At 30.1% G+C, this 14,376-nt stretch overlaps 1 protein-coding gene across 1 annotated transcript in view; it reads right to left on the reverse strand.

Moving 5' to 3' along the window:
- The window catches only part of LOC111700183 (acetylcholine receptor subunit alpha-like), a 32,366-nt gene extending 25,299 nt beyond the window's left edge, over positions 1 to 7,067 (reverse strand). Inside the window, exons 1-5 of the mRNA XM_023471022.1 lie at positions 7,026 to 7,067; positions 6,237 to 6,379; positions 5,130 to 5,210; positions 4,055 to 4,128; positions 2,506 to 2,561 (exon numbers count right to left, since the gene is read on the reverse strand). Coding sequence (XP_023326790.1) covers positions 2,506 to 2,561; positions 4,055 to 4,128; positions 5,130 to 5,192 — 193 coding nt within the window. The 5' untranslated portion in view covers positions 5,193 to 5,210; positions 6,237 to 6,379; positions 7,026 to 7,067. The remainder of the gene's footprint in view (positions 1 to 2,505; positions 2,562 to 4,054; positions 4,129 to 5,129; positions 5,211 to 6,236; positions 6,380 to 7,025) is intronic.
- Between the last annotated feature and the right edge of the window lie 7,309 nt (positions 7,068 to 14,376).

Raw genomic sequence — 14,376 nt, forward strand, 5'->3', positions numbered from 1 at the left:
AATTAATACTCATTTTCAATTAATTCTCATTTACAAGTTTGCAATTAATACTTATTTGCAATTAATGCTCATTAGCAATTAATATTTATTTGCAATTAATACAAAACAATATATTTCCAAAAATAATACAATTTTTTTGTATACCAAAAAGTCAGCTAAAAGTAGGAGTAAATAGGCTAGTTAAATCATAACTATAAGTTTGATTGTATATTAGTATGAGGTATCCTAGTTTAAAGTTCAAGGATATTAATATGAAAGGATGCATGCAGATCTGACAAAGAAACAAAGTTTTGCCAAAAAAAGTTTTAATCCCTTCGCAAACCAATGTCGTAGACCTTTTATAAGGAAAATTATACATACTATTAGATAAAATAGTTGGAAATATCAAAGGTGTGCAAATTCCACAGTAAACTAGTTGTCCTGGTTTAAAGTCCAGTGAGTCTGAAATTTAGAACCCAGTTGTTATTCAATGGAAATTTTCGTATTTGCTATTTTATATGTTTTTGTTGTACTATGTATTCAAACGGTTTAATTGTATTTAAGTATTTTTGACAAATTTTGAATAAGAGATTAAACTATGACTAAACATATGTCGATAGAGACAGGATGTAGATACTTCTTTGTAGTTAGTTTAAAGTGAATCATGCCTCCAAACATATATGATCTATAAAATTTGAGTTTGTGACTCAGTTCCATAATAATTATATTCTTCAAACATTACAGCTTCTAGTACATTCGAGTGTAAAATGTTAACTTCGACACACAAGATTTGCCTGAGCTGAAAACTTTTGGATGGTGGATATCAAGATCATTGCTTGATCTTCTCTTTTTATTAATCTCCAGATTAAATAATGCTTGTTCTTCTCTTGTTATTAATCTCCAGATTAATTAACAGATCGGGATAAAGGATATCGCATTTTAAAGTTTTCAGCTCTGATCGAAGAAAAAATAATGGTTCTTTAAAGAGACTTTTCTTGTAAATTTGCAAGTTAAGTTTTCCTGATAAAGAGGGACAAGTCCAATTCACAATGGTACCCTTATCTGATATTTAAGGTGCAAGATATCGTTTTTTTTCTAGATTAAAAAATAGTTAATTCAAAATATTTTCTCCATGTTTTTCTTTGATCAAATTGAAATGATCAAAATTATTGATATGTTTGCACACTAGATGTGACAAATAATGTGATGTGAATCAGACATGCCATGCACTCTCTACAGTTCCCTTAGGTACGGATTAGAAAAATCTATCTCGCCTTCTCAATGATTTTGCATGGCAAAAATTCTGGATCCTAGACATACAACAGTTAGAAGTTTGAAGGGTTCTGAAACTTTCTTGTAAAAAGTATTAAAGTTAGGTGGCACCATATTCACTCTTCACTAACTTTTTAACAAATTTTCCAAACTGATGATAATCATAAACAAGAAAAGTGTTAATCGATCAAAAAATAATTCATTTTGTTTATTAAAAATACAAAAATAAAAATAAATCTTCTATTAATTTCTTCATGTAGACTAATCTAACATTTATTGACAAACACCCAGACTTTAAATGATTAAAAAAAATGAAATAGAAAATTATGAAATGTAAGAGTTTCTAAATCTTATAAAACCTAACAACAACGTAGAATAGGTTAAGAAGGAGATGGAAAAAGTAGAAGGAGTTTTGAATGGAAACAATTAATAAAACGTTTGGTGCTTCCATTTCCCCCCCTCACCAAATTGTAATTGTACTTTATAGTTTCCCGAGATAGATAGATAGTTAGATAGTTAGATAGAAGGATAGTTAGATAGATAGATAGATAGATAGATCTTTAAGAAAGGTTAAATATAATGTTCTAATTTATATCTTCCATAATATTAAATATTTGTTGTGACAGCCCTATAGTATTTAAATATAGTTTTGTCAGAAACCATGGAGGTTTACTTTGAATTATAAGCTTTCTGATTTTAGGATTTCAGGTTGCTTAGCGCGCCTCTTTCGCCGTTTATTTGATACAACAAACCGTAAAACAGACAATTACAATTCATTCGTTCAAAATTCGTTAACGACCCAATTTTTCAAAATCATTCAGTGAAAATTTGAATTGCTCGATTTGTCATCGTTAATTTTAGTTCGTTTAGAGATATCGTTCATTCAATAAAATCGAACAATAGTTAACCATAGATAAATAAATAAACATAGTTAACACGATCCTGGAGAGAACGATCGGGATTTTAATTCAATGAACGATTCCTTTGTTACTTCATTTTTTGTTAATTTTTCTTAACGTTACAATCGTTCACAAAAAATTCTTTATAAAAAGAAAACGATGCACATCCTACTCCTACTCCTACTCCTATTCCTAGGGTTGACATATTGCTTAGTAAAGATACAAAGTGAAATTAAAGCTTGTTTAGATAAATTTGTCAAACAATTAAGTTAAAGAAATTTTTCTCAGGTTTAAAAGATTGATAAATAAATAATTCCTAAAAATAATTCTAATTAAAATAAAAAAATATTGAGACCTGAGTGGTAAAGCGTAGCTTTTGTTGCAAGTGTCACTTCAAAATTCCCATCAGCACTGAAAATAAATGTTATCAGCACTAAAAATATATATTATCGGCGCTGAAGATAAATGTCATCAGCATTGAAAATAAATGCTGTCAGCGCTAAAAATAAATGTTATCAGCACTAAAAATAAATGTTATCAGCACTGAAAATAAATGCTATCAGCATTGAAAATAAATACTATCAGCACTGAAAAAAATACTATCATCTCTGAAAATAAATGCTATAATCTCTGAAAATAAATGCTATCAGCACTGAAAATAAATGCTATAATCTCTGAAAATAAATGCTATAATCTCTGAAAATAAATGCTATAATCTCTGAAAATAAATGCTATCAGCTACGAAAATAAATGCTATCAGCAATGAAGATAAATGCTACCATCTCTGAAAATAAATACTATCAGCTCTGAAAAAAATGCTATCAGCACTAAAAATAAATGCTATCAGCTCTAAAAATAAATGCTATCAGCACTGAAAAAATGCTATCAGCACTGAAAATAAATGCTATCAGCCAGCACTGAAAATAAATGCTTTCATAACTCTGAAAGTAAATAATATCAGCTCTGAAAATTAACAATATCAGCTTGAAAATAAATGTTATCAGCTCTGAATATAAATACTTTAAGCTCTGAAAATGAATACTTTAAGCTCTGAATATAAATACTTTAAGCTCTGAAAAAAAAACTTTAAGCTCTGAAAATAAATGCTATTAGCTCTAAAAGTAAATATTATCACCACTAAAAAAAAGTGATCAGCATTGAAAACAAATGCTATCGGAAACTAGATTCGAACCTGCCANTAACCTTTACCGACTTGTTGCACAGTATAATAATTTTACTTATACTTGTTGTACAGTACAATAACCTTTACCGACTTGTTGCACAGTATAATAACTTTACTTACCTGTTATACAGTAAAAAAACCTTTACTGTATGGTTGTACAGTACAATAACATTTAATATTTTGTTTTACAGTACTATAATTACCTTTAATTACCTGTTGTACAGTACAATAACTTTACTAATATTTGTTGTACAGTACAATAACCTTTACTTACTTGTTGTACAGTACAGGGTGTCCCAATAAACATGGGAATTCAGTGACAAATTCGATATCGTCTTTTTTAATAAGTTTTTGATTTAGTATAGTGATACCTACTTAGAAAGTTGTAATCTGTTTCGTCTGCTATGTTCACATTTTGTTTGTTTATGTTTTGACTGCATAAGGGTGTACTTCGTCTAGACACATCTTTCAGCCATTCACCGTTTTCATAAAATAAACTCTAGCAGACATAATAACATTACGATTTTTGAAATTAGGTATTACAATGCTAATTCATAACAAAGACGATATCGAATTCGTCTCTGAATTCCCATGTTTATTGGGACATCCTGTACAATAACATTTTATTTTTTGTTGTACAGTACTATAATCTTTAATTACCTGTTGTACAGTACAATAACTTTACTTATACTTGGTGTACAGTACAATAACCTTTACTTACTTGTTGTACAGTACAATATCAGGTAACCAGATGTGTGTAGAGGGTACATGAAGCATGTCTACTCCGCCAAACTCCTGAAATAAAATGGAGTTTTTATTCAGTAATGTCGCAAATAAGTATTGATTCATTGAATTAATTTATATTGTGTGACTTATGTACACTGAGCAGGACGTTATTAACAAACGAAGCTTTTATGTACGACTTCACTGTTCAGATACCAATTCAACTTTAAAATACAGGGTTAACCACTTAGAATGCGGCTTTGAATATAACTATCTAAATGGTAAATTTTGTCTACTTTCTTTAATAGAAATAAAACTAAATATAATTTTTGTGGAAAACACATTGTATTTTATTAAACAAAAATCTTTGAACTTGAAAACTTTCAACTTATATAAATAATACAGAAAAAGATCAACTGTTGTACAAAATAATTTGAAAAGCTTTTTCAAAAGTCTGGACATTTACTTTTAAATGTCTTGAAAGTCTGGCCAGCTTCATTTTAAAGTGTTAAAAAGTCTCAATGCCATCCGCCAATAAATGAAATGTTTGATGGAGCTTATTTTAAAAGTCTTTTAAACGTTCTCACCGACTTAAAAAAAGTATTTACAACTTCTTTTTTAAAGTCTGTCCAGATTCTTCAAAACGTCGACTTCTTCAAAACGTTTTACAAATTTCTTTAAAAGTCTTAACGCCTTCTTTAACATATGTAAACTGCTTCTTGCAATGAAAAGTTTTCAAAAATCTTTACAGATTCATTTTAAAGTCTTCAGGGATTTTTAAGAAAATCTTTTAACATTTTAGCCTTGAAATTCATAACAACATTTTAGCCTTGAAATTCATAACAACATTTTAGCCTTGAAATTCATAACAACATTTTAGCCTTGAAATTCATAACAACATTTTAGCCTTAAAAAGCCATAACACTGTTTTAGCCTTGAAAAGTCTAACTGGCTACTTTTCAACGTCTTAACAGCTGATGTTCAATTCTTGACTGCTTCTTAGCAAATCTTAACAAACTCTTAGCCCTCAAGAGTTTTTAAACACTTCTTTTTAATTCTGGTAAATATCTCACCTCTGGTGACCAGACCAACTTGTGATCATACCAGTACTGTTCCACCCACAGGTTAGTCGTCATAATCTGATTACGCAGATTCTACGCAAAAATAATTTTATATTAGTAATATAATGCAAAAGACATGTGCTATGCGCGAAAGCTTTAGCGTCGCGTATCATTTGAATAGAGTAGTTTTAGATTCTACGCAAAAAGGATTGTACAGTTGCATATTTTTCGCAAAACGAATTGATAGAGAAATAATAGAATAGACAAGTATCAAAATCAATGGTTGTAAATTCTACGCAAAAGTATAAGGGGAACGTAACGCGAAAATACTAGCAGAATTATAGTCAGTAAGATATTAGTAAAATTATAGATTTTAAGTAAACATATTAAAAGAATGGTAGATTGTAAGTAAAAATATTAGTATACTAGTAGATCATAATTGAAAATATTAGTAGAATGGCAGATTGTAAGTAAAATATTAGTGGAATTGTAGATTGGAAGTAAAAATATTTTACAATGGTAGATTAAGTAAAAAGATTAGTAGAATTTTATATTGTAAGAAAAACTATTTAGAATTGTAGATTCTAAGTAAAACTATTTAGAATGGTAGATTCTAAGTAAAACTATTTAGAATGGTAGATTCTAATTAAAACTATTTAGAATGGTAGATTCTAAGTAAAACTATTTAGAATTGTAGATTCTTACTAAAACTATTTAGAATGGTAGATTCTATGTAAAACTATTTAGAATGGTAGATTCTAAGTAAAACTATTTAGAATGGTAGATTCTAAGTAAAAATATTAGTAGCTTTATTCTAGTTTCAATTGCAAACAATTTCGGCTAGAAATAATATTACCTAATAAGTAAGACAATTTGGAAAACTAATGGCGCGCATTAATTACTTGCAATCAAAGAATGTCGACATTTTCTTTCACTTTTTCAAACAATAATAATAATAATAATAATAATTATAATTATAACAATGATGATTATAATCAAAATAATAATTATAATAATAATATTAATAAATAGCTATGTTAATAATAATGATGGTATTAATTATAGTGATTATCTATCATATTTTAAGATTTTCAAGAAATTAAGAATTTAAAAAATTACCACGTCAATAAGTTGCGAGAGCTTTAGCTTGAATTTGACCGTGACCGAGTCAGTCACGTTTTTGACCGGCCTAACCAGCTTGTTATAGTTACTCAGGATCTCGTCGTACAAACGCTTTGCGTCAGGATTACAATCACTCAGCACTGCACGTAAACAATACATAAACAATGTGAACAGTGAAAAGTCAATAATTAAAATGTTCTTGAACGGTTTATTTTTCCTTTTTGTACATACTTACACTACACACTACTCAAATATTTGGTCTTTTAGATTTTTCAAATTGTTCAAAAAATCTGATCATTTTATATTTTTCCTTGACCAAATATTGGTTAATTCACATTAAGAACTAAAAACTGAGAAAAAATAATTGAAAAAGCAAAATGTGGCTTGGTTTGTAGGTTATTTAGCTCTATGCGCATAAAGAAATATATGCAAAAAGCCCATTTAAGTTTCTCCCATGGTCGGATTCAAAACATCTATTAATTATCTTACAATCATGATAAACAGATTTGGTAATTCGTTTAGTAAATGCTCCTGTCAGGTTTTTACTATTTTCTACAAAATCGACCCATAATTGTTAAGATTATGGCCTTTTCAGGCTAAAAATAGAAAAAAAACAATCTTTATCTTTGCCTCTCATTCAAAAGCCCATAAATATATATGCTGATCAAAATGGTGTATTTGGCTTTAAGATAATCTAAAAACGTTCTGCTTATTAAATTTTATTGATTTTTTCTCCCCAGAAAGTTCTTTATGCAAATGATGCAAATATGCAAATTGTAATTTTACCTGCCGCATGTGTAAGCAATACAAGAGCCCATAAAACTGTCATTTTCTGAAACAAATGCGTAGAAAACATTATTCTTTTACTCAGGGGCGGCTTACGATATTTTTCAGGAAGGGGGAAATAATTTAATCATTGCGCGCGAAGCGCGGCGGATTTATTTTAGGGAATTTGGTCATTTTTATGTCAGAGCCAAATTATATATATATATTAATGTATTGATAAAAATCAAAATTAAATAGCTAGAAGATGTCTGCTCTCTCTTATTGTGCTCCATATCTTCCATTCCGTTCTTCATAGCTGTTAATGTATTACTTTTACGATTCCTCCAGACACTGGATACAGCTTATGTGATGTTAGATAGTATTAAAAACACATTTAAAGGATATTCTTCTGTGAATCAACTGTTCATTTCTCACGCCATGTTTGCTTTCAAAACAATTTAAATTTTGTAGATTCTAGATACTAGACTTGTAAAATAGATATTAGAAACTAGACATTAAACATTGGAAACAATTGATTAATAATTATATATAATATAATATACTGCCTGAAGGGCCCGACGATGCCGGTGGAGAATTTTTTTTTGAAAAAAAATGCTCAAAAAATGTTCAAATTTTTTAACCTTTATCATCCTCCGGCCACCTAAGAGTGTCCACACTAAATTTCAGCCCATTCGGTCCAGCCGTTGGGCCGGCTATATGCAACATATATACGAATGTCTTGTTTTATCATATAGATAATTAGCTGAAGGGCCCGTGAAAAAAAAATAAAAAAATGTTGAACAAAAATTTCTATTTTTAGCCTATTACACCCCCAGGCCACAAGTGTCCACAAAAAATTTTAGTCCAATCAGTCCAGCCGTTAGGCCGGCTATACGCAACATATATATACGAATGTCTTGTTTGATTATATAGATATATAATGCCGATTATTAATAATTATATTAATAAATGAAGACCCTAATTTTGATTTTTAACTCAAAATTAAAAACTTTTCAATAGAATTTATTTTCAAGTCTTTTTACGATAAAAAGACCTGAAAAACTTTAATCCCGTCTTTTTGGGTCATCGTGTATATCACGGGCAGCCCTAGTACATTTGAATTTCCGAGCCGAGTCAACCTTTCCGGTCCCAGTTTTTACAGTACCTAGCTCTATGGACAGGACTAGCCGGTGTAACAAGGTTGATGCGGTCAACTTTATGCTTCATACAGGTTGAATTTACTTTTACTAAAGGGAAAGAGGTGCGTGATATTCGTCAATACTCAATATATCGTAATTGTAGGTGGTTGTTTTATGTGTTTTTTTTAAAATTCGATGGGAAACTCTATCTTAGCACTTTTGCTAGTTTTTCATATTCTAAAAGAGTAGGGGGGGGGGGGGGGGGGGGAGAGTAGAACTGGGCATGCTCCAACTTTTTCTAGCCGTTTCAATTAACGGTTATTTCCAACCGTTAAGAAAGAAAAATTTCAGATAGCCATTAGTTCTAAAGGTGAGAAAACGTTCGTTTCCGTTTTTTAAAAGTTACTGCTAGTTAACGATCTTAATTTATAAAACAGCGTTAACGGAAGATTCTCTGACGTTTACGCTTGTTTCTGTAATTAACGGGATGAGCTGTTCAGAAATTGCGCAAAGTGCAAAACAATTTTCATTAACGATTTGACAAATCGTTAATGATGCAAGCTGTTAACGGTTGTTTGTAGTATTAACAGTGTTAACGGTTTGCCAAAACTCAAAAATTTCCATAAACAAATCGTTAACAGTTTATCAAATTGGATTTACGGCTTAAGCCATCACCAAATTTCAAAAAACAAATCTTTACAGGTCCAACATTACAAAAAAGAACGAAAGTTACCGTTTTTTAGTAAACCATCCGTTGCGTTTTGTTTTCAACCGTTTTTTCTTCTTTCAAAAACGGCTAATCTATTTCGTTAACGGACTCTTCCGTTTATTTTCGAATTCCTCTGCTTCGCCAACGGTAAGGGTTTTTAGGGGGCGGGGGTATGGGGGATAAATACGTTTTCCGGAAGAAGATATCCGGAAGTATTAAGGTTGGTGTAAACCTATATTTATGAATAAGGTTTATTTACTGGAAAAATTGCCAATATCTTTAGTCTTGTATCTACATCTATTTATTTATGTATGTACCTGTCTGTCTGTCTGTCTGACTGTGTGTCCACAAAACCGTAAAAATAGGTTGTCACATAAAAACTTTCCAGGATAAAAAATTCTAAAACGAGTAAAAATAATAAAATTCGTTTTTATAAAGAAACAAACTATTTTTCTTATTTAACATTTCTTTATTTTAGTTTTCAACAATTTTTATAATTCATTATTATTTCTTTTAAAATCTAGAACGTTCCCTTTAAGTTGTATTACAATAGAATTAAAGTTTCTGTACATTTAACTTGAATAGACAATATCCAGTCCCTGTCTCTTCTCTTAATTTTATTCCTTGATTAAACATTGAGAAAACCCAGTCACTGTCTCTCCTCCACATTTTATTTCTTGATTAAGCATGGAGAAAACCCAGTCCCTGTCTCTTCTCTTCATTTTATTTCTTGACTAAACATTGAAAAAACCCAGTCCCTGTCTCTTCTCTACATATTATTCCTTGATTAAATATTGAGAAAAACACACTAATTCTCTCCTATACAATCAGAAAAAATAACCAAGGACTTTTGTATTGTTTTTTTTTCATGATCAGAAAAAAATTATCATGATATCAGACAAGATTTATCATGAATCAGACAAATTTTATCATGATCAGACAAGGTTTCACATGATAAGACAAAGTTTATCATGATCAGACAAGGTTTATCATGATCAAACAAAGTTTATCATGATCAGACAAGGTTTATCATGATCAGACAAAGTTTATCATCATCAGACAAGGTTTATCATGATCGGACAAAGTTTATCATCATCAGACAAGGTTTATTTTTATCAGACAGAGTTTCTCATGATCAGACAAGATTTGTCATGATCAGACAAAGTTTATCATTGCAGACAAAATTTAAAATGAGCCAAACAAAGTTTATCATCAACCAGACAAAGTTTCTCATGAACCAGACACATTTTTTTTATGATCAAACAAAGTTTCTCATGTACTAGACAAAGTTTATTATGAACCAGACAAAGTTTATCATGAACCAGACAAAGTTTATCATGAACCAGACAAAGTTTATCATGAACCAGACAAAGTTTACAATGATCCAGACAAAGTTTACCATGAATAAGAGAAACTTTCTCATGAACAATACAAAGTTTATCATGAACCAGACAAAATTTAACAATGACCAGACAAAGTGTAAGATGGATCACTTACTTTTACAAGAACGAAATAACATGTTTGTTATGAAACAAATATAAGAGTTGATAAAAGAACAGGGGGAAAATGAAACATGTAAAAAAGCATAAATCTAATTGAAAAGTGTTGACACAACATAATTTTAACTAAAAGGTAGGTATATGTAGCCTGGTTTTTTTTCTTAATATAATTATTTATTTTGTTATGCAAACGTTGTGTGAAATCTATCAATCTATCCATATATTAATATATCTATATATATCTATATATCTATATGTCTCTAGCTATATATATATCTATTAATCTGATAAAGTGATAAACTGTTGTGTACGCAGCACTTCCTATATTAGATAATGGGACAAATATTTAGGCCATCTATTCATAAATGTTACACGGACAAAACACACTTTCTAAATCTTTAACTTTTTTTATGAAATTTGTTATATTATGTGCATATTCTATTTAAAAGTGTTTAGGGGGGCTGGATCATATTATAACTAGGGTTTGCAGCGAAAAAGAAAAATTGTTTCACGCAAATTTAGCATTTTTTCGCATTTCGTTCGCTCGCGAAAAATGGAAAAATTTTCACTTTATTTGCGAAATTTCGCTTTAATCTTTTTCAAAAAAAATGCGAAATTTTTGCGAAATAGAAAAAGCCAAAATTTCGCGAAAAATGCAAAAAAATGATGCCAAAATTTCGCAAAAAATTGAAGCGAAAATTTCGCAAAAAATAAGGATTTTTAATTTGCTGGCTCATAGTCATAGGTGAATGTATGTGGACGGACAGAACTGAGAAATTCTCTTCATCAAACATTTATTAAAGGAAGAGAAATTATTAATATTTATATTTATTTATTATTGAGCTATCAGATCAGAGAATTCCACAAGTTTTTTTTGCGCATTAATTATTGCAGCTATGACACTTAATGCTTCCTCGGAATTTTTTCCCAAAAACATTTTCACAAAATTTTCGCATTTCCCGAAAATATTTTCGCGAAATTTCGCACCGTTTTCGCATTTTTTTCGCTTCTTTCATTTTTCGCGAAAAATTGCGAAATTTCGTGAAAAAGTTTGCGAAATGCGAACAAAAATTTTCGCATTTTTAGCGGAACATTTCGTTCGCTGCAAACCCTAATTGTAACCTCGTTGGTTTAACCCAATACATACAAAAATAAGAATTAACTAAGGTTTCTAAATTCAAAATGTCCTTCACGATAATTGCGAAAAAAATAATATCAGTGATTTACAATGAGCTTTAAAATTTATGTTAAACTACTTGAGTCTTAAAGTATGTTTTTCTGAATGCCAAATTTAATTTATAAATGAATATCAACCCATATATATTTTGTAAACCTTTGATATTTTTAACTTAGATTATTTGATCTAACAATATACTTAGTTTGAAATATATCAGGTCTAAGACATTGGGTTGCAAAGATATAGGGATTGGAAAATCAGATTTTGTGGCAAAGACTCAATTCCTTTGATTGAAACTGTGTCACTTCTATATATAAATTTGGCTTGTCTGTCTTTTTGTCTGTCTGTTTGTTTGTATCCAATAAACGTCAAAACGGCTGAACCGATCGGGCCCAAATTTTTTGTGTGACATCACGTGACCACAGGGAAGGTTTATGAATGATCTAAATTTCAAATATTTGTCTCCATCAAAATTCGATCTTCATTAAATTTTTGAACATTTTGAAAATCCACGAAATTTTTTGTGAAAATCCGCGAATTATTTTTGTTTTGTTTTACGATCTACACAAAGAGAACATGTTCACAATTAATTTAGAGGATGGGCGCGAAGCGCCCTCTAAGGCTAGTATTATTAAAAGTTGCATTTTGATTTTGATGCTTTCTTTAGGAATAAATTGCATTAATTTTGTATTTACGTCACAATATAATACCACTAATTCATATATTTGTATTGTTTCCTTCTTTAGTTTTTTTTTGTTTTTATCCACCCCCCCCCTGAGGGTTTTTTGTGCAGAGTATACGTCAGTAGAAAGAGGGTTATAAAAAAATACCCACATATTGAGGGTTACATATTGGCTTTCGTAATTCTGGAGAAAAGATATAAAAGAATTTTAGTTTAAAACTGAAGCAATGCTATGACCCATCCTTTATATCCTCTATCAATTTGTGCAAATTATTTCTGAATGTTAATAATTTTTGGGACATTTTTCTGTCCTTTACAGTTAAAATCTTAATTTAAAATTTAAGATTGAAAATAAAATGTTGAAAAGTAGAATGAGTAAATAAGGGAATTAAATAATTTTAAAAATATGAATATAGAAAACACTTGTGTAGGGAGAATGTTATATATCCTTTAAGAGAATATTTGTGGTCACATTCCCGAGGAAGAACTAACCTCCGTCTTACACGGAGGTTTGGAGAATACTGAACAAAATCTCCGCTTTACTCCGTTCAATAAATATTCTTTACTCTCATCTTTACAAACCCAACCATCTTAAAGGGACTGCATGGAAATGTAAATACATTTTTGTGACCCTCGGACTTGGGTTTCCAGCGAAAGAAAAACGACATTGATTTTTCGTATTGATTTTTTGCGAAATTTCGTAAATGAAGATTGCCAACGAAAACGTAAACGGTGCGAAAAAAATATGCGACAATTTCGCATTTTTTTTCTTCAAAAGGAATGCGAAATTTTCACGAAACTATTTTTCCATTTTGCTGCTACATCAGACCAATCTCCATCCGATTCACAACCGTACCCTTAAGAAATTTCATTTACATGTTTTTGTTTTTGAAAACTGATCATTTTCATTTGTGGTGTCTCTTCACTAGACACTAGGCATTTCTTGCTTCAGAAACAATGGAGGAATTACCACAATTAAACATTTTCAAGGTAGAATATTGCTGACATGTTTGATCAGATTTAGGATTTAGAATTCAACTGTTATTTTTTCATTCATTTCTTTTTCTTCTCTCCTTCTCCTTTTCTCTTGATTTTTTCTATTTTGCTTTTTTCCCCTTTTTCATTCTGTTACTTTTTAAATCGTCATCTGTTTCGTTTCCGATCATCTTCTGTTTTTTTCCAATCTTATTCTGTTTCTTTTCTATTCTTCTTCTGTTTCTTTTCCAGTCTTCTTCTGTTTTTTCCAATCTTCTTCTTTTTTTCCAATCTTTTTCTATTTCTTTCAAATTTTCTCCTCTTTCTTTTCACAATTTTCTTCTGTTTCTTTTCCAATCTTCTTCTGTTTCTTTTCCAATCTTCTTCTGTTTCTTTTCCAATCTTCTTCTGTTTCTTTCCCAATCTTCTTCAGTTTCTTTTCCAATCTTCTTCTGTTTCTTTCCCAATCTTCTTCAGTTTCTTTTCCAATCTTCTTCTGTTTTATTCCAATCTTCTTCTGTTTCTTTTCTAATCTTCTTCTGTTTCTTTCCTAATCTTCTTCAGTTTCTTTTCCAATCTTCTTCTGTTTTATTCCAATCTTCTTCTGTTTCTTTTCTAATCTTCTTCTGTTTCTCTACCAATCTTCTTCTGTTTTCTACCATGTTCTTCTGTTTCTTTTCTATACTTCTTCTGTTTCTTTCCACTTTTCATTCTGTTACTTTTTTCAAATCGTAATCTGTTTCGTTTCAAATCATTTTCTGTTTCTTTTATTCTCCTTCTGTTTCTTTTCAAATCTTCTTCTGTTTTTTCTAATCTTTTTCTGTTATTTTCCAATCTTCTTCTGTTTCTTTTATCTTCTTCTGTTTCTTTTCAATCTTCTTCTGTTCCTTTTCTCTTCTTCTGTTTCATTTACTTTCTCCGCCTGTTTCTTTTCCCTGATCTGTGCATGCACGGAACACAGTTGTTCAGGCTTCAAAATTGATCTAAACACGAAATTCTGATGTATTTATATGTGTAACATGTATATTACACAAGGCATAAAGATATGCATCTTGCATACAGAAGCAAGACATTAATTTTTGTTCGTAGAATAGATTTGTTTAAAGCATTTAGGATCTGTATATTGTATATATAAAGTAGAAATCTCTGTTTGTTTGTCCGCTCCATTATTCTTGAACCCCTGGACCTATT

This window comes from Eurytemora carolleeae, unplaced genomic scaffold (genome assembly GCF_000591075.1).
Source record: "Eurytemora carolleeae unplaced genomic scaffold, Eaff_2.0 scaffold378, whole genome shotgun sequence".
Taxonomy (NCBI): domain Eukaryota; kingdom Metazoa; phylum Arthropoda; class Copepoda; order Calanoida; family Temoridae; genus Eurytemora; species Eurytemora carolleeae.